The following is a 19,381-nucleotide window of genomic DNA, read 5'->3' on the forward strand; positions in this document are numbered from 1 at the left end:
CCAATAAGCATAGCCTTTTATAGCTTTAAGCAATAAGCCTTATTTACTGATGAGATAAGCCCTCTGCTATTGTCTAGCCCTCCACTTTGCTTCTTTCTCTCGCAGTTGAAGAATCAAACGGCACTTTTGGAAGGTGACAGAGCATGCCCGGGATTTAAGGCTAAAGCATGCAAAGAGGTTTCCTATTTGTTGGCTTTTCAAAGGCCCACATTAGCCAGTTTAGTTCAAAGTGGCAGGGACAGGTACAATTACAAAATTCCCGGCTTCTTTGAGACCACTTGTTCTGTTTCTTTAAGTTTTCTTTTCCCTAAATAAAAAAAAGAGTATTCTGTGTAAATGTGCACATAAACACTTGTTAAAATCTGACTAAATTTATCCACTGAATTTTAAATATCCTCGCACTCAGAGTTTGAAACAAACCACAGCCTGGGGAGTTTACAACGCATCACCCATTACATGTCTGACCTATAATTATTGTTTGTAGCAGTATTAGTCGGCCAGTCCATGAGGCCGGGCGGGGGTGGTCACTAAACTGCTGAGGCACCATGATGTGTGCGCGCTGGGAGGAACTACACTTGCAGATAATGTTTGTGTTCTTTTGTGATGCTTCTCCAAAGAGGTACTACTAGTTCTAAGTTTGAAATCAACACTTGGTACTTCTAATTTTTTTTTTTCCCACTTTCACAAAGTCTGCCACAGGAAAAACTAGGTCTAACTAGGCTGTTGCATCGATCTCGAAAACATAGCATCCGCATATTCTAAATTGAGCACCTATTTTTAACAAGATAAAAAGCCATTTTCTAACACACTACATCCAGTGTCACCACATGTATCTTAAAAAAACTTGCCATTTGTTGTTTGTTTTTCTTAGCTCTACACAGAGTCATGTCAGGGCCTTGGGAACTTGTCAGATATTCAGTTTGTAGTCACGTTAGAAAGGCTGCGCGCAGAGTCTCTGGGGAATCACTCCAGTCTCCCCATCTCCCCCACCCCATGTCACCAGCCAGGAACAAAGCCGCCATAGTCAATTCTCCTAATTTCACTGCAGCCTGTCGAAATCCTGTTCTCCTTTTCTCCTTCTCTTCAACAAGTACTTTATGCTGGGATCAGTCAGGTCTGAGTCGCCCACAAAAACCTGAGGCTCTCGCTTCATCGTCTTTCAGCACTGGGTTTGACACTCCCCATCTCCCTGCCATTCAGACGCCTGCACCATGCAATTTGTTTCCATTTGTCAAACAGCAGTATCCATCACAAAAGAAAATGCTGGCACAACAGAAAGTTTGTGAAAAACCTTGTCTCCTAAACCAAAAAAAAAAAAAAAAATGGCCCTGAGACTACTTATTTATTGGCTCGTAACAAAACAACCTTAAACAATTTACACCACTTTCAGTTGTTATGGATACTTGTTACATTGTTCTTCTCTCAACTGACTGAATAAAACATCTTTAACTGAATAGAGCATGTATCACATCCTCAAATCAACACCAACGTATCACTTTTCTCTTAAAGTGTGGATGCTACAGCTTGAATTCATCATTTCATTCACTGCTTCCACATTGTGCTGACTCTTATTTTGTGTTTTATTTCTTTGGGATTAAACTTCATTGTGTTGACAGCCAGGTTTCTCAGACATTTATTTATTAAAGCTATATCAGCACTATGTTGACAGCATTGCTATTTGCACACCTATTCAGATATGTCTTAAAATGGCAGTATTATTGGGCAACGTAGGAAGGTATCTGGTTAATAATACTTATTGTGTAAACTTTGTTGTCACCATTCTTGTGTTGGCTGTTATCGAGGGGAGAGCAGAGAGGATATGTGCTGACTCTGATGTAGATAGCGCCATGAGTATTCCTATTGTGGCAGCTGCCGTGTGGTGCAGTCCCTGATAGGGTTTCGGATGCTGTCAATGCTGTGTCAGGTGCATTAGCACCTCAGAGACCCATGATGCTCCAGCTGCTATGTGCCTGTGTCTCCCCGGGCCCTGGCCGCCAGCCTGACACCCGACACAAAGTAATCACAGATCACAGCGTTTAATCACTGAAACAAGCACTCCAGAGGACCCTACTGTCAATATCCCACTCTCTCATTATCTGTTTGGATTGCACATCCACACTGTCAGATAAACAGAGTGGAAAATTAAGATTAAAAATATGGTAATTTCATTTCAGGCGGCGGGCTCCTCTCACTGGCCCATTATGCTATTGATTACCTCTGAATTCAATTTCTCTTTTCAATGTAAACTTTAATCTATTCGCAAGCCAACAATTCAACTCCCAAGGGGCTATTTGAGAGTAAGTAACCATTTAATATGACGCTGGCTGAAGATTCACTGGCTTTAATGAATTGTGTAAATCACTCAGCTTTTAAAGGAACTGATGTCCCGCAGTTCATGGCCCAAATCTGGGCCTGGTTAAATACTGCCTTTTATACCAAGCTAAGTGTTTACTGACAGCCATCTCTGAATGTGTAATCACCTGCTTTGCTCTTGTCTGTATGAAGGTGAATTAAACAGCTCTTTTTTCTAATTGAGCCGGCGATGAAAAAATTACATTGTAATTAGGATTTAATCGTCATATTGCACTACCGGCGCGTTAAAATAATGGACTAAATAGCTGCACCACGGTGAAACAAGATTTAAAAATCACTTGACTCAACACAGTAATCACTAGGTTGTTTTCTTAACCACTTACCAATTTGTAGCATCGTGGTCAGGACCAGTTGTAATCACTGACCTGAGGCAAACACACCATTCAGACAACTGGGTAGAGGATGAGCAACAGCGAGAGGAAATGGTTAGTGAGTCAGAGTAATGGGAGACAACAATGTTTTAAAAGTAAAATGAAGACAGCACTGAAACAAAATAGAAACACTGTTTTATTTTATGTAATTTGAACTTAATCTACTCTAAATTTTAAGTGAAGATTTGTATCACTTATTTATGACTACAAAGTGCAAACTCACTGGAATATAACCTTTAACGAAACTCAGTGTTAAAAAACAATCCATACATGTAAATAAATAAATAAATACACAGCTAGAAACAGTCATACTAAATTTCATATTATTGCCAGAGTGAAAAGTGCTACGTTTCCAAAGCAACAGCAATACATTAATCAAAAGAGTAAAGAGACGGAGTAGATGTTACACTGGAGAGTTTTGTAGTTTCTCTGCAATAAACTTAGAACTTCTGTCGCATGTTCCTTGACATTAGTCTGTATCATTGGTATTAAATGACATGTTCCATTTCAACTTTACTATTTGTTCCTGACAAGAGCTGAGGTAGACATAAAACCACTGTGGTCAAAGTGCAGGAAGACTATTCAATAAAAACAGTGCAATTACAAAGAATCAATAGTCTGATTAAGGCACAATAATTACTGAAAACATCGGTGTCTCCTCTCAGTTTCTCCTTGTCTTGTCAGGCATTTTACCAAATAGATTTTATTTCCAAAAGACCTTAGTCCTGCAAAACAATGTCTGCTTTAAAAGAATAATTTAAGCCACCAATAATTTATTGCACGCCCACTATCTGCACTCTTTTCTGCACCAGTGCAGGATTGAAGCTACCCAGGAGGCCAGAGCACACATACATAAACATAGTGGAGTGTAATCAATAAACAGCCATGCAGTAAAATGCTGTCAATAAAGCCCTGCCTTAGATACTTGCCTCTTTTCTGTTCCAGACCAAAGGACTATTACAATCAAATGCAGCACATACTGCACTATGTCTGCCGGGGAGTCTAAACACATTTTAATGCACAGTAAAGGAACTACATGTATCTGGTAAAAGGATTTGGTCAGCGGTGGCCACAGCGACTCTCCAAACTGTCAAAGAGACGTCTCAAAGATGACACAGATGTCCTTGGCACAGCGCACGTCTGTCACTCGCTTTTTGTTCGTGTAAACCTGGAAGTGTATCAGGGAAGCAGTGTCACAGAATACAAGCACACAGTCCAATCTAAGCTACGATCTGTTAGGGTGCGTTTTTATGACAGATCCAGTCAGAGGCGGGTGAAGGGATTTGTCACCCGTTGAAGCATGCAAAAGTGGCTTATTTAGCCTCATAAACAGCTGTGAAATCCAAGGGAGAAAATATCAGAGATAATCACTTAAATTATTTGTTTTATTTGAGTTAATTTTCTCCAACGGTGACTTCTAAGCTGAGCTGTGCGATTGTATTTGAAAAACTGTCTCTGAAGATATCAGTGTTTGCCTAAAGTGTCTACAAAATGCTTGATTTACTCATACAAAGAGGATCTGGCAGACCAAAAATTTCAATAACAGAAAGTTTGTGAAAAAGAGGCAAAAAATAAAAAATAAAACAGGCTAGCCACAGCTATACAGATATACTGTCTATTCCTAGATTCTCTTCCAACGTGGACAAAGGAGCCAGAGGTTGATATCAGATTATTGAATGTATTTAAACCTTGACTGACAACTATAGAAACTTGACACACAACATGTGGACCATCTCAGTATTTAATAAGTGGTGCTAGACAGTTATGGATGCTGCAGTAATCTGATCTAAGGAGAGAAGCCCACAATAAAGAAAGGAAAACGTAAGGGCTTGAACAATGTCACTACCAATCCACCAGTGTGCAGGGTAAGACGATACCAAATAATACCACAGTGTGCTGAGTCTTTGAAATCAGTATTTTACTCATTTCACTCCTCTGGCTGAGAAGATACAGTTCCGCTGATAAATTTGTGCGAGGGACAGAGAGAAAATGAAATGATGCCTACTTTTTCTTATTTCACAAAGACCTGTTTGAAGTTGCAATATGGTATCTGTAGTCCCAGACAGATGCACATAAAATGGAATTGAACAATGAATAGCCGGCTCTTATCTGTTCAGTGTCTGAAGGGGAAATACATCACAAATGAATTTCACAGGGAAAAAATATGGACATTCTCTATTACAGTAATCCCCATAGAAAGTTTATCCCAAATCGCGATGAAGTTAAACCCAATATTTCAAAAAAGATATACTGCAAAGAAAGCTGCTTTTCTAGAATCATCTCGAAAATGATCTCGAAATTACATTATGAGAAAAAAGATTATATGGAGAGTTTCCGCGATAAAATCAGAGGATGTCAATCTACAAAGGGACAATTTCACTCTTAAAATTAATGTTATGGCGTCGCAATGCTCCAAGTAGGCACTTTAAATTAAAATGGTAATCAAGTGTCTTTGCATTGTCAGGGTTACGCACATCTTCTGTTGCTTAACTGTATTATTTTGGAGGTGAGCAACGAAGTCTGGAGTTTAAGGGAGAGGTCTGGGATTAGTGTGCCTCGACTGGACTCTATTTAGTGACAGAAGCCCCGTCCTGGGACAAAGGTGGGTGTGGTTACCTGTTTGGCTGTGTGCAGCAGTGAGGCGGCCTCAGCTCTGCCTGTCTGTTGGACCATCTGGTAAAAAAGCCCATCCTGGTTCTGGAGCAGCACATATGGCTCATCATACTCCTGGATCCTGCCAGCATCTAGAACCTGCAATCACACATACAATGCTGGGTGTGTGTGTGTGTGTGTGTGTGTGTGTGTGTGCCTGTGTGACGCCGGCTGTATACTTTACTTTGGAGAAAACAGACATTTCAGCTGTTTCACTGCTGAGTGATGCATCCAGACGGTGCAAGATGAATGGGGAAACAGTAGTTCTTTGCGCCTCTGAACCATCCATTTTACGTGACTCATGCAACAGCAAACACCGGTGCCTCTTTCTGCTTGACAGGGCCACGGACAATGAGCGTAACCTGTTGGCAGTGTGAAAGTCTACTACGCTGACGCTGACAGACTGAAGATCAGTGATTGAACCGTGTATTTATCCTGGCATTGGAGCGGCTCAGGGGTGGTCCCCATTCAAATCCAACAATCACACCTTTAAGACACGCTAGAAAATTACCATCATTTCTATGTCATCACATACTATGTAAACCACACAAAGAATAGTGCCAATTCAAGCAGTTTGGAAAAGACTACAATTATATCACAGACAAATTTTAACAAGCTCGATCCCCTTACAGCGGTAATGAGCAGTTTGTTATCGCTAAAGCACAGTTTCAGGGAGTGTTTAGTATGAAAGGGAGACTTGTGCAGCTGCTGTCATAATCGACGGTTTAGGCGCAGGATACTAGGAGATGAAGTTTGTATCTTGGAAAAACATTCTGTGTCTAAATATGGCGCAGCTTAAGATTTGGACAAGGCAATTCAGGTGTGTCCCAATTCAGTTCTCCTGGGTTGTGTGTGACAATCCGGGGGCATTTAACACAAGTGTAGGTGTGAAACAGTCCCTGCTGTGTGATATTTGACTTTTCTCAGCAACCCTCTCAGTGACCGAGCAGCGACCAAGTCGTGCCCCGTCCTCCGCAGACGCTTAACAAATGCTGCCACAAATGGCACTAATTGGCACCTCGGCAGGCAGTAGCAGGAAAGGGCCAAAGATCAAGTGGCACGAGCGCACGCTCAATGAGAGGCAGTGCTGTGAGGGAGAAATCAGCCCAGCTGTTGCAAAATACGGCAAGTGAATTTAAAACTTTGTAGACACTGCATGCTAGGAAATTTTAAAAAGGCGTTTTTATACGATCTGTGTTTAATGTAGGGTGGTGAATCCGAGACACATTTTTGCAGGCTACTGAACATCGCACCATAAATTTTGCACACGAAAGGAGCTCAGTTTGTCATAGTTGATGACAGTTTGTGAAGGGGTATCACGAAATGTCAGGAAGAAGTCAGGGAGGCGGTTATTTTTTGTTTAACCCCCGTTTCCTGTCTGTCATTATTAAAAACTTTCCACAATAACTGAATACCAAAGGGAAGCAGTCTCATTTTATAACACTGAAGTGCTGGACAGTGGAAATTTCCTTACTTACCAGTATTCTGTCACAGTCAATGATAGTGTTGAGCCTGTGAGCAATGGTGAGGACCGTACACTCTTGAAACTTGTCCCGGATAGTCTGCTGGATGAGGCCGTCAGTTCTAAAGGAGAAGGGAACACGACACCTCAGCACAAAAACCCCCCCCCCCCAAAAAAAAAACACCTCTATTCCTATAGACCCTTGGGCAGGGATTTTACTCAACACGGAACAATGGCTCATCAGCAGAGAGGTATGTGCAGTAGTAGGCATAAAAATAAAGGATATGACAGTAAGTTTACAAAGATAGATTCAGCTTATTTTGATAATTTTGTCTAAGACAACTTTGTATAACTATGTTTGATGACATTCTACATTGATAACCATATTTCACTTTTTCCAATAGTGTTATTGTTTAATGTGGGTGTTGCAGTAGAATTTATTAGTTATTTACTATATGGATGTTCTGATCAATCTGTCAGTGAACAGCATTGGTAATATTAGCACTCAGACATAGACTGACAATAAGTCCACTGATATGTCTACACAGATGCTCAAACAGAATCTTGTTTTAAGAATGATTTCTCTTTCTAGTGGTATTACAGTTTCTCTTCTCGACTCAAGTGTCCCCTGACCTTGGGTCCACGTTGGCTGTGGCCTCATCGATAATGAGGATGCGGTTTTTGCGGAGGATGGCCCTGGCCAAACACACGAGCTGCCTCTGGCCCACGCTGAAGTTAGAGCCCGACTCAGTCAGCACAGTCTCCAGCTTATTGGGCAGCTCCTCGACCACAGCCTTCATCTGCACCTGTGGAGAGGGAGAGCAGAGCCCCAACCCTTCATTACTCCTGCATAAAGGCTTCCTGTGGGGATGTCTTTAAAGAGCCATCCAAACACACCCATTAACCGCCTGGCACAAAGCAGGGCCAGGTCCACTGATGACCTTGGCCAGTGCTCTCTTGTGGCCAGCCTCTAGCTTTAATCCAGGCCACCAAACCCATTCAGAGGCAGGACCAGGAGCTGAAGCCCTTCACTGTGGGGGGAGCCTTCATCCTGGTTGGCCTGACTGCCCAAACACATCTCCCCCAGCACTTTCAATGGTTCCCAGTTACAAGCCGCACATTGAGCTGGGCCCCATGGCCCTAATGGGATTTCCCCCCATGACTTGTGGCGAGCAGGGAGGCTGAATGGCAGCATTGTACAGGGGGACAGAGGGATCCCCCCCTGGGCTTGCGAGGGGGAATCATTCAGAGCCACGCTGGAGTACCTCTTGGAGTGCATTCCACAGGTCCTCATCTGTGTGCTGCCTGAAAGGGTCCAGATTCTTCCTCATGGTGCCCGTGAAGAGAACTGGGTCCTGTGGATAGATGGATATAGAAAGAGAAGGCCGTGGCCAGTTAAGATAATGACAAGGGGGAAGACGTATGAAAGGGTTAAGACAGGCTTTATAGAGCGCCGCTAGGCAATGTGTGAGGGGAAGATGTTCATAAAGGGCTTGCTACACTCAGGAGCTCTATTCAATGCTCTTAGCAACTATTCTTCAATAAGTTGATCTTTTTACTTGGAAAACCAGGGCTTGTGCACTGGTGTCGGTGGAGAATAGCTGTGCGAGGTTGTCTGAATATATGACACAAAAAGTGCCATCTAGTCACTGTTACAGCACAAAGAATTTCATACAGTAGCTTTATTAGAAACGATAATCTCAAAATGTCGGCCGAAATGCGTCCGTCAATGGGGGTTAGCACCTTCAGTTGACTACCCTCATGAAAGGCCAGCCTCAGATCTCAGACAGCTAAGACATGTGTTTACGGTGAGCCACACACCTGTATCAAGGTTCAGCCGCACAGCCATCTTTAAGCGAGTTGAATAAAGCTCTTTATTACAGTGCAGAGGAAAGAGCTCGCAAGTGAACAGGCACTGTTCCAGCATGCCGCTCTGTTTGTGGTTAACCTGATAAACAGGAGCAAGCCAGCATCTCCTTGTATCAGGTCAGATATTTATTCATAAATCCTGCTCCAACGCTGAAGTGATTTACTGAACACTTGCTAGGACGCTCTCAGGTTGTTGTAAAGAGGTCTAGCCTCTCATGGTACAGCGCTGCGGCAGATAAGGTTTTCATATGGCATCCTTTTGGTATTGTTTTATCAGTGAACAAACACAGCTGGACTTGCTTTTGAAACATGGATTTATGACACTTGAGTGATCATCTAAAAAAAAAAAAAAAACTTCAATAAGATGTGACGGAGTATATCACAGCTACAGAGGTGACGCCTTGAAGAAAACGTGATAGGCTTCCACTGTCTGTATCCTCATCACAGTTAAGGCAATGTTGTAACTCCAGCTTACTCAAGATATGGATCTGACCTCAAATCAAGATAGGAAATGTTCACCTGGCAACTGTGAGATTAGACCAGGAGTAAAAGTAAGGTACACAATGGGTCTAAAAGGCTCAGTGTCCTGCATTAAGATTACAGAACTACTAGTCTGAGTGTGACTCACTATCCACACCTTCATCTCTGCTCTCTTACAGGTCAGCTCAAAGCCAGCGCTGTGACAGCAACATAGTGGAAAAAGTGCCACAAGCATTCATGTGTGTAGGCACATAAATTCATACAGTGCACAGACTCCTTAAATACAAAATCATGTCTCAACAAACCTTCATGTAGGTCAAAGGACTCAGGACTAACTGCTCAATTTCCATCCAGAAAAAAATAAAAAAATAAAAAGAATCAAGCTTTCAGGACTTCATCCCTGCTACCTGTGTCTTCGAAAATGTTCCACCTCTTTACTTCCAATGAGCTTTTCCCTCTGTCACCAAAATACAGCCTTGTCATTAAGCCAGCTGAAGTCCCAATTCAAACTAGTTTTGTGACACACTTTAATTGAGGATTCAATGTTAGGTCGGGAAAAACTGCTTTCAAGCACAGCTTTCCATAGACCGATTATGTGCTCCACCAACTCTAAGCCCTCTGTTTGCTACAGAATTCATTTTTAGTAAGTCATTCCTGAGAATTCAATAGAAAAGGAAATGGATCCTTTTTTAATGCCATATGCTAATAAAAGCTTATCATAATCAAATCTGTGGGTGGCAAATAATGAAACTCCTCACGGCCAATGTATAGCGTACATATCACACTCAACATTCCACATGAAAAAGTAAAGCGACTGGCAATTTATATCAAGATTCTTTCCATGTGAAAGGCTGACTGAATATCACTTTATCTCTGATGTCTAGCGGGAGAATAAAAGGCTTTCAGATGAATTTGTATAAATGCAAGAGACTTCTCTATATATAAGTTTGTAAAACTAAGAGCACAGAAACTCTTCTGAATGCTGGTTAGACTTCATGTCATGAAAATGCCATCCAATATGCGATACAGATGGGCGTGCAGTTAAAGTTCTGACTCGTAACCTGCCACTTTGTGCAAGTCTCTCCCTCTAGGAGAGACAGAAAGAGTAAACAAAATCACATCAAACACACATCACATCCATCTCAAACTAGTTTGGACTAGAAGTAAAACTTTATCTGAAGTAGTAGCAATGCCAGGAACCTATCAAATCCACAGAAAAGCATTAATGAAACTGTTTTTGGGCATCTTGGCTTCACCCTAGAAATGTTTGAGACTTGGGCTAAGTGACGGTGTACAAGGGGACTCTGACTGTGAGGATGGGGGAGACTTCGTCTAAGCAGCTTTCCCATGTTTGGGGGGTAGAGGGCTTAATCCTCTGTCAGGGATGGGGAACTGCTCTCTTCACAGTACAGGCCGTGGGAGTCTTCTCCCCTCCCTCCACTCTGCTGACACTCACCCGCAGGCTGGCATTTTCTTAATGCCGTATCAGTTTCAACAAGCGGAAATAAAGTTAAACTGTCTCAAGGCATCCGTTTGTCTCACTTTCAGAAATCCCCTGAGTGACGACTGTAATTCTCCTCACTTGTTTTAGCTTTTTAAAAGCCAGGCGTATAAAAAAAAAAAGGGAAAAAAAAGGCCAAGGCATGAAGGGTTCTGTTACCACTGTTCATTTGACATTTCTGACATTTCTCAATCATGAGAAATAACACAACCTTGAGTGCAAAAGATGGATTCTGCCGTACTTAACTTCTATTAAATCGAACATTTTTCTACCAAGACACAACAGCTGAGACTGGAGCAATTTAAAAGAGGCACCTGTGGGATGATGGACATTTTCTGGCGCAGGGTGTGTAGACCAATTGCAGAAGTCAGAAACCCATCAATCATTATTCTTCCCTCAGGTTCTGCCAGCCGGAACAAGGCGGAGATCAGGGAGCTTTTACCAGCACCAGTGCGTCCAACGATGCCAACCTGCAGTGTAGAGATGAGAGTTATTCTTAAAGCTGTGAAAAAATTCCACCAATTTACAGAAAGACAAAATATTATTGAGGTCCTTCAGATTTCTAATGACACTAGGGCTTATAATTGTTAAGTGTCGTTAAGTGTCAAGACACTGAGGGACCATGTCTTATGGGTAACACGATGGAACCACTTATAAAATGAAGCTGATGAAAAATAATTTACTCTACGCAGGGATAACAAATCAGGTTTTATGTTGTAGCCTCAATGAGACATTTAATAATAATAATAACATATGTATGTATGTATATGTATATATATATATATATATATATATGTATATATATATATGTATGTATATATATATATATATATATATATATATATATATATATATATATATATATATATATATATATATATATATATATTCTAGTCCTCACTGACTTATTTTGTGTCTAGTGGAACTTCACTCTGCCGTCACTGTAGTGATAATACCTGCAGTTCTTGCCACTGCCTATCACTATAAGATCTTTGCATGCATGCCATGTTTTTTACTCAGAACTTTTGCCAACAAGCTGAGCACAGATCATAAGCAAGACTCAGATTCAATCTGCCGGTAGGACCCAATGAATGGGAATGGTGTCAACATTGGCACCAGGAGGCAAATCGTCACTTGTTCCATTGAACTGAACTGCTGATGCCACACACTGCAGCCTGCCAACATATATGCCTGTTATATGCCACTACGCAGCCAATGGGCAACCCTTTGTTTGGACAGGGGATTACCAAAAACATTGCTTGCATGACAAAGAACTGCTGTGCTCATAACATGCCAACACACAGAGAAGGTGCAACAATTTTTTTTCCTCCTTTTTTTTGCCCAGTTAGGTGGAGAAAGGATCGAGACGTACAGGACCGGGTTGTTCTGAATGAGTTATCGTAATTGACATAACACTTAGAGAACACTGCAGAGCGGGCGGAAACGCCTCCTCTAAAAGGGTCTCAAGAAACTCAGGTGATTATAACATAAGGGACACGGGAATAGATAGACTGGATGCCTCTACCCGGTCTTTGTAAGAAACATCATCTTTCCCCAAACCAGACCGACAAATAATGTGACAGTAGAATATGGCAAAATTCCGTTCTGCGGAAACTGGAGTAAGAGTGCACAGATATGACTAAATAGATATGACTAATCCTGCACCTTTCAGCACTGAGCTACAGGATTGCCACTCGTGTGGCTAAGAAAGTTTACATGTTTATTCTGAACAAAGAATTTCCACACTGAATGAGCTTATAGAACAGTTGCTACACACAGAGTGGGTCATCTTTCCTGCAGAAGTCACCTAGCTCTATGCTAGTCAACAAGCCCTTTTATTGTGTAGTAGTTCCATATAACTATTACTGGCATTCAGAGCATGTACAATATTCAGTCTTTTATGTTTCTGTCTGACTGTAAAGCACATTGCATCTTTATTTTGAAAAATCCTTCAGAAAGTCATGTTCTGAGCTGCAAGTATGCATTTTGCTGACTGTAACTGAATGCTCAAGGAAGGAAGAGAAAGGGACCTTGTACCATACCATGAATTTCAACTTGTCTTGGATCCTTTCATGTCACCTCTTAATTACCTGGTGATGCCTGTGTGAACCATTTTCTTTCTAATCAAGAGATGATCTTTACTCTCTTAAGAGTTATTAGGAGAGCCCACAATCCCATGTTTTAAAGCACAGGTATGTTTTACAAGGCACAATAAACACTGTACAAGTCTTGCGACAACAAAGCATGTCCTCTGTAGGTGCTTTTCGAAGCAATCTATGTGGGAATTTCAAAAATGTATTGTATAACCGTTTTCTAAATTGATCTTAACAGGAAAAGGGAATAAACCTTGACTGCTTGTTTGAGAAAAGATGTGAACACAAAGGCATTTGCATAGCTGTGCATCTCACTTCAACAAGCAATATAATAACGCCACACTGCTTCCTGATTGGCAGTAAATGCAAACAAAGGTAGCTTTAAGCTATTTCAATAAATGGCCAACATCTGAAACAGTGTTCAGCATGGATGAGTCATACATTCCCTGGCTTTCATTAAACAAAATAAAATAATTAAAAAAAAAAAAAGGTTATCAAGTATCTTATTTCATTCAACCACATAAGAATGTCAAAGTTCACTTAATACATTTTATGGTGTTCTCACAGTTTATCTATAGCATAATAAAATGTAAAAGCGACTACTGTGCATTACTGATCTTGATTTTCTGAGTCTTTGAGATAAGTATTTTGCCCTTTCCAAGCGATTTCTCCAAACAACAGAAGGTCAGCTGAGGTGCTGTGGCGAGTTGTGTGCTTTTATATGATTATGTATAGTATATGACTTTAGTGAGTGGCAGAGTGAATGCATCTTGTACTGTAGGTGGTAGGTGCAGGTTTCCTTGTGAAAGGGTGTCAGGGGAACTGTCAGGATGCACAAAGCCTTTCACCCCCATGGCATGCGGCAGAGATCCCTCCCATGGGCTGTCAGAGCCAGGGGCTCTACACTTATCAACCCATCCATTGTGAAATCAGCCGCCCTGGCCAACCATAGCCATGCAAAATACACCCCCAGCATTAAACACAATTTCAATCATCCTCAACCATCTCCCTCTGCCTTCCTCTCTCTCTTTCTTCGCCCCTCTACCTTGGCCTCTTCTCTCTCTATAGTGAATAAACAGTTGTCACCGTCAGGTAGCTCAAAATGCAAATTGGGAACAAATGGATCCACTTGAACAGTCTTAATTACATGATATGTATTCCATGAATCACAAATGGTATAGTCCTCAAGATTCAGAAGCACATATGCTGTCCTTTTAATAATTGATTTCAAAATAATGCCACATAAAAAAGAACCACACCACACCTTCTACACTAGCTGCATATCAACCCAGGTCATGGGCTGTGCACACCAGTAAACATGCACAGGTGGGAATAAAGACAAGAACCTTTTCTCTGGAAGTGAAGACAACAGTAAGGTTCTTTAGGACCAAAGGATCACTGGCACTGTAAGAGAAGTTGACTCTGTCAAAGGTGATGGAGCCAGTCTTCGGCCAGTCATGCGGAGGCTTTTTGTCTGTCTCCCAAGGTGCTTCCCTCTCCAGCTCTGCATACTCAACCACTCTCTCCACTGATGTCATCTACAGAGAATGAGGCAAACATATTTTTCATGGAATTTTTGCTCATTTGGGAATTTTAAAAATAATGGAAAAGGCAACGCAAATATGGCAACATGGCTCACTACTATTTCTAATTTTACCATCTCAAAGAGAATTATATTTAAGTGGTTGATTTCTGTTTTAAAGTAGTACTCCAGTGAATTTATGGAACGTAGATCATTTAAAAAATGGCATGGCCTAAATCAAAGCAGCAGTATGGATCTTACAATTCCCATACTCCAACTCTACAATGTCTCAAATCCCACACCTCCAGTTTGTAATACAGGCCATAAACAAATCATGCAACACCAAATTAACTGAAATTATTTATGCATTTTAGAGAAGAAATTCTAAAAATGGGTTAATTGGGTAAATAAATGAGTTTAGTGATGCCCAACTGAAATAGAAAACTGCAGTTAAGTGTTCAAATGTAAATGTTCTCACCATGTTCTCGATCTCAGCGCTCTGTCTAACGCCCCACTGGAACATGCCAGTGAGTGTAACAGCATAAGACAGAGCAAGACCCACTGCACCTGGCTCCAAACCTGTAACATTAGAAAAAAAATGTAAACGTAAAGTCACACAATAATGAGTTTATCATCATGGTTTCACCAAAACCCATACAGTACCATCCCTGAGGTAGAGGCAGCCAAAAGCAGTAATGGTGACAAAAATGGAACAAATTCCATCAAGACGCACAGCGAACCAACGAGAAGTAGTCAGGAACAAGAACCAGGCCTCTGTTAACAAATACATCCACAGACATTATACGTGTAATCTCAAAAAAAAAAAAAAAAAATTAATGTCCTGAGTTTTGGCCATTTAACTGAAATGTAGGTTCCATTCACCTGAGTGAAGATCTTGAAATTCATCAAACATCTGCTGAAACCTCTGCTGGACCTTGAAGGCACGGATGGTGCTCAGGCCTTGGAGAGAGGAAGAAAGGTGGGAGAAGACAGGACTCCGAGCTGAAAGAAATATATACAGTGAATAAAGGGAATCTGTTGGCATTTGTAAAAAAAAAAAAAAAAAAAAAAAAAATGTACCAAAAACCTATGAATTGAACACCTTGTTCAAGTTTTTTAACATAAATATTTTCTTTCGGCTATACTTAGGACAGTTTTGAGGAGCTTTAAATACAATGTTTAACTATGAACATGGTTTCAGAACATATTTGCTTTCATGTATCATTATTCATAACTGACTTCCTCTACAGTGTGTTTCCATATTTATTTAAGTAAGCCAGGCAGTCATAATCTACTGCTCAGAACTGCCATGTTTTGGGGTGTTCTACCTGATATTGCCTATCAGAAAGTGTAGACAAAGAAAATGTGCTTTGGTAATCTATAGTGAAATACGTATGTGTTCTGCATTATGCAAGCCTTAAATGTTTCCCTTATGCCAGTCAGTTTTGATTTAGGGAAAGGTTGCAATTGAGTGGTCTTTTGTTTCTATTTGTTAGTTTTACAAAACCTTTCCTCTCAGCTTTTTCATAGAACTTTTCTTCTTTAAGACGATGAAACCTGTTGGCCAATGTGCATTTGGGCTCTCAGCCCAGAATAAAAATTGATAAACTAAAGCCTGCAATGGCCTAGTCATGCCCACTTGGCATTTTTCCCTTTGTATGTGATGTCATGAACTCCCGTCTCTTGAGGAAACTGCGTGTGGCCAAGCCATAGGCTACCACCACCTTTAGCCTTTATGCTAATGCCCATGGCTTTCTTCAATGGTCTATTAGCATTCCTGTGGTCTGCTTTTGTCTTTTGGCACAAATGGACATGTCCACGCCCCCACACCAAAAAAAAAAAAAAAAAAAAAAAAATTACTGGTAGACTCTAGGCGCTTGATGTCCCTGGAGGTCTGCAGGAAGTAGCATCTCAGAATCAGGAAGACAACGAGAAGAGGAACAACAGGAATAAGGATCCAAGGGATGATGACTGCAGCTACTGCAATCACTCCAATGACTTGGAGAAAAACCTGGGACAGAGGGAAAGATGTGTGCAAAACATTAATCAAACAGCAACAGAGTCAAAAGCTCCACTGCTGCTGTGTGGGCTACCACTGGGGCACTGAGGCCTATTTTTTGAGGCTGAACAAGAGAAACTCTTTCAGCTCTATTTGTGTGAGACCATCATGGACATACAGTAAGGTGACAGCAGGTTGTGGGACTGAGCTTATGTGACTCACAGTGTGAAAGGAAAACGATCACGGTGCTAATTCTCACTTAGTAGCAAGTGAGAATTTACCACTTGGCCACTGCAGCTCATATCCCTGGCTCCCTCAGGCTTTCCCTTCAACACTTCTGGCCTGTAAGCCTCCCTGGCAGTGCAGCCAGCCAACAGGCATGGCCACAGTGACTGGCAGAGGGCTCTGGGAACCACACTGTGGGTGTCTGATACATCGCACTCAAACCACACAGCCCTCAACAACACAGTGACTCATCACCCGTGTTAATAGCTCCGTGACACATCTAGACCAGGATACCAGAGCTGTCTAAACAGGATTGGAGGCAATGACTCTGATGACACCAAAGCACTCACACCTGCACTTTGTTTAGAAAATTGAAATAAGCATCTCTATCATCCACTGAAAGTATCATCAAAGTTACATAAATGCTTTTACAATAGCCCATATGTGGTGGTGATCAACAGTGACTAAGTACTTTTACACACATTACAATTTCGAATGTGTTGTTGTGTGTTGAAATGTTATTTCACTGAATAAAATTTTAACTTTATTTTAATTTCCACTAAAATCTAATGCAACTTCATATTTCTAGGTAATTTAATTTCAGAATAAAATAGTGTACTTTTTACTGCAGAACATTTATCTGAGTGTTATAGTGACTTTGCAGATTACGATTTGTACTTACAAAATATATAATTAGCCTCATCATATAAATAATATGTTTATTTGTTATAGACTAAAGTGATTAAAAACATATATTAAAATCCTGGAAGCTGGATATATACACACACAACAAGGCAAGATGTATTACTAGTACTTTCCAAGTACTTTCATTTTTGATACATTGAGTACATTTTGCTTAGTAATACTTATGCCCTTTTACTTAAGTGGGACTTTGAATGCAGGACTTTTACCGGAGTGTGTTTACCGTGTAGTATTAACATTTTCACTCAAGTATGGCATCTGAATACTTCTTCCACCACTGAATATGTGTGAGACCATTTCTTCTTAACTGAAAGATATACTGTGTTACATATTTCATATTCGATTGGTAGATGATAAAATTGAAACCTCACACCCTGAAATTAGACACATCCTAAGAGATGAATCATAAGACGTGGAGATTAGGATCGTACGGTTACCTTCAGTGGTCTCAGACTAGCCCAGAGAGATGAAAATTTAATTTAGTACCTTAATTACGGATGTTATCTGCCACTTAAGCACACATTTAAGCATGATCACTTTCAGTGTAGTTTTATGATGAAAAGCCACTCAATCCCATTTGCAGTTCAGATAAGAGGGTATTACTAGTCTAACCATTGCAATAGTGGAGCCCACACAATCAAACAGTAAGTGGAAGCTACTGAGCACAACTGATCCCAAGAATTTCACAGTACATAAGTTTCAATCTTAGCCTTGATGGAAGGCTACCAGACTGCAAAGTGAGATGGTGGCACATGGGCCATTACTGCATGTTATCCAGCCTTCCCTTGAGGGGATCAAATATTAACTGAACAAATGTCTTATCAAATATACTGTTTTTTCTTTCACTCTCCTGCTGCTGGTTACTGACACAGTGACACTGCTCATTCATGTTTGCTGGTTGGTTAATTTGAATTCTAATTGGGCTCATTTCAGCAGGGGCCACGAAGGTCCGAGCCAGGCCGGCTTATCTGACAGTGGGGTCATCTGAGGGGACGGAGGAGGAACAGGAACCATTAGATAGGAGTCTTGCCTCCTCCTGCTCCCCGGGGCTTCTGTCGCCAAGGCCCCCGTTTGATGTGATCCATTTGCGTGGTCTGCCGCTTATCATGTCAGCATCGGGAACACCGTGGCCCCCACCCACACTACACACAGATGACTCCGATAAGCGATCCTACAAGTGTACACCTCACCCCCTCAGACCACATCCATATCTCCTATGAAACCACACAGGAACAGAAAACTCCCAAAGCCACATCCCGCTGCACATAAAAGTGGATAAAAGGATGAAAGGTTCTGTATACAAACAGTTTAAATAAAGAATTACCGCTAATTGCTCTTTAGCAAGAAAAGAAAGCTACCGCACGCATGTGATTCAGTCATTCAAGCAAACTGGGCGCACTGCTGTGTCCAAAGACCATTCAGATCTCTGCTGACCCTAATTGCTTTATTTTCTCAATGATTCTATCAGCTCTTTGATGTCCAAATAAATGTAGAAAATTGAAGTTAATTGCTATATTTGTGTTCGGCAATGATAGCGACTGTTGTTCCGCAGCAGAAAATAAACACTTCCCTTTAATTAAACATCCCTCTGGACACAAGGAATCAGTACGCTTTTTACAACCCCTTTTTCATCCTCCCTTTATTTACTGTCAGTGTGCAATATTTGCCACTGGGAAAGACGTGCAAACAAAACAGGAAATGAGGGGAACGCATGGTGAAGAAAATTCCTCAAAAGAAGTCCTCTGTCATTGCTGGAATTTTTTTTTTTTTTTTACTCCACACTTTCCGTGACAGAGCCTCACAATAAGTTGCAAGGGTCAGTGGTACTGAAACAAAACAGGGCTGTTCCACTTGGGCTCTGGAACAATAGAAGTGACCCAATCCATTCTACTCTGTCTTTGGGCTTTATTTTAGCATTAAATGCCCAGATGCTGTGGCTTTTCTTTGGGAGAAATGACTGTGGACACCTCCTTCACATTTTCCCTTTCTGGGCCATTTTCACTTCATAAAGCTGCAGTCAATGTGTTTTGTGTGTGGTGAGGAGGGTCTGACACATACTGTGGTGGTCTCAGTCGCTGTCTACATTGGTGGCTCAAGTAGTCCTAGGATTAGGCCTTTGTGTGCTGTGAAAA

General features: G+C 41.2%; 1 protein-coding gene across 1 annotated transcript in view; it reads right to left on the reverse strand.

Moving 5' to 3' along the window:
• Positions 1 to 2,867: 2,867 nt before the first annotated feature.
• Positions 2,868 to 19,381, reverse strand: part of LOC130178155 (ATP-binding cassette sub-family C member 4-like) — a 35,065-nt gene continuing 18,551 nt past the window's right edge. The window contains exons 21-31 of the mRNA XM_056390298.1: positions 16,184 to 16,334; positions 15,206 to 15,325; positions 14,987 to 15,097; positions 14,802 to 14,902; positions 14,148 to 14,339; positions 11,023 to 11,178; positions 8,124 to 8,213; positions 7,492 to 7,664; positions 6,875 to 6,980; positions 5,361 to 5,495; positions 2,868 to 3,912 (exon numbers count right to left, since the gene is read on the reverse strand). Of these exons, the coding sequence (XP_056246273.1) occupies positions 3,835 to 3,912; positions 5,361 to 5,495; positions 6,875 to 6,980; positions 7,492 to 7,664; positions 8,124 to 8,213; positions 11,023 to 11,178; positions 14,148 to 14,339; positions 14,802 to 14,902; positions 14,987 to 15,097; positions 15,206 to 15,325; positions 16,184 to 16,334 (1,413 nt within the window). The 3' untranslated portion in view covers positions 2,868 to 3,834. The remainder of the gene's footprint in view (positions 3,913 to 5,360; positions 5,496 to 6,874; positions 6,981 to 7,491; positions 7,665 to 8,123; positions 8,214 to 11,022; positions 11,179 to 14,147; positions 14,340 to 14,801; positions 14,903 to 14,986; positions 15,098 to 15,205; positions 15,326 to 16,183; positions 16,335 to 19,381) is intronic.

The sequence above is a fragment of the Seriola aureovittata genome, chromosome 11, assembly GCF_021018895.1.
Source record: "Seriola aureovittata isolate HTS-2021-v1 ecotype China chromosome 11, ASM2101889v1, whole genome shotgun sequence".
NCBI classification, from domain to species: Eukaryota; Metazoa; Chordata; class Actinopteri; order Carangiformes; family Carangidae; genus Seriola; species Seriola aureovittata.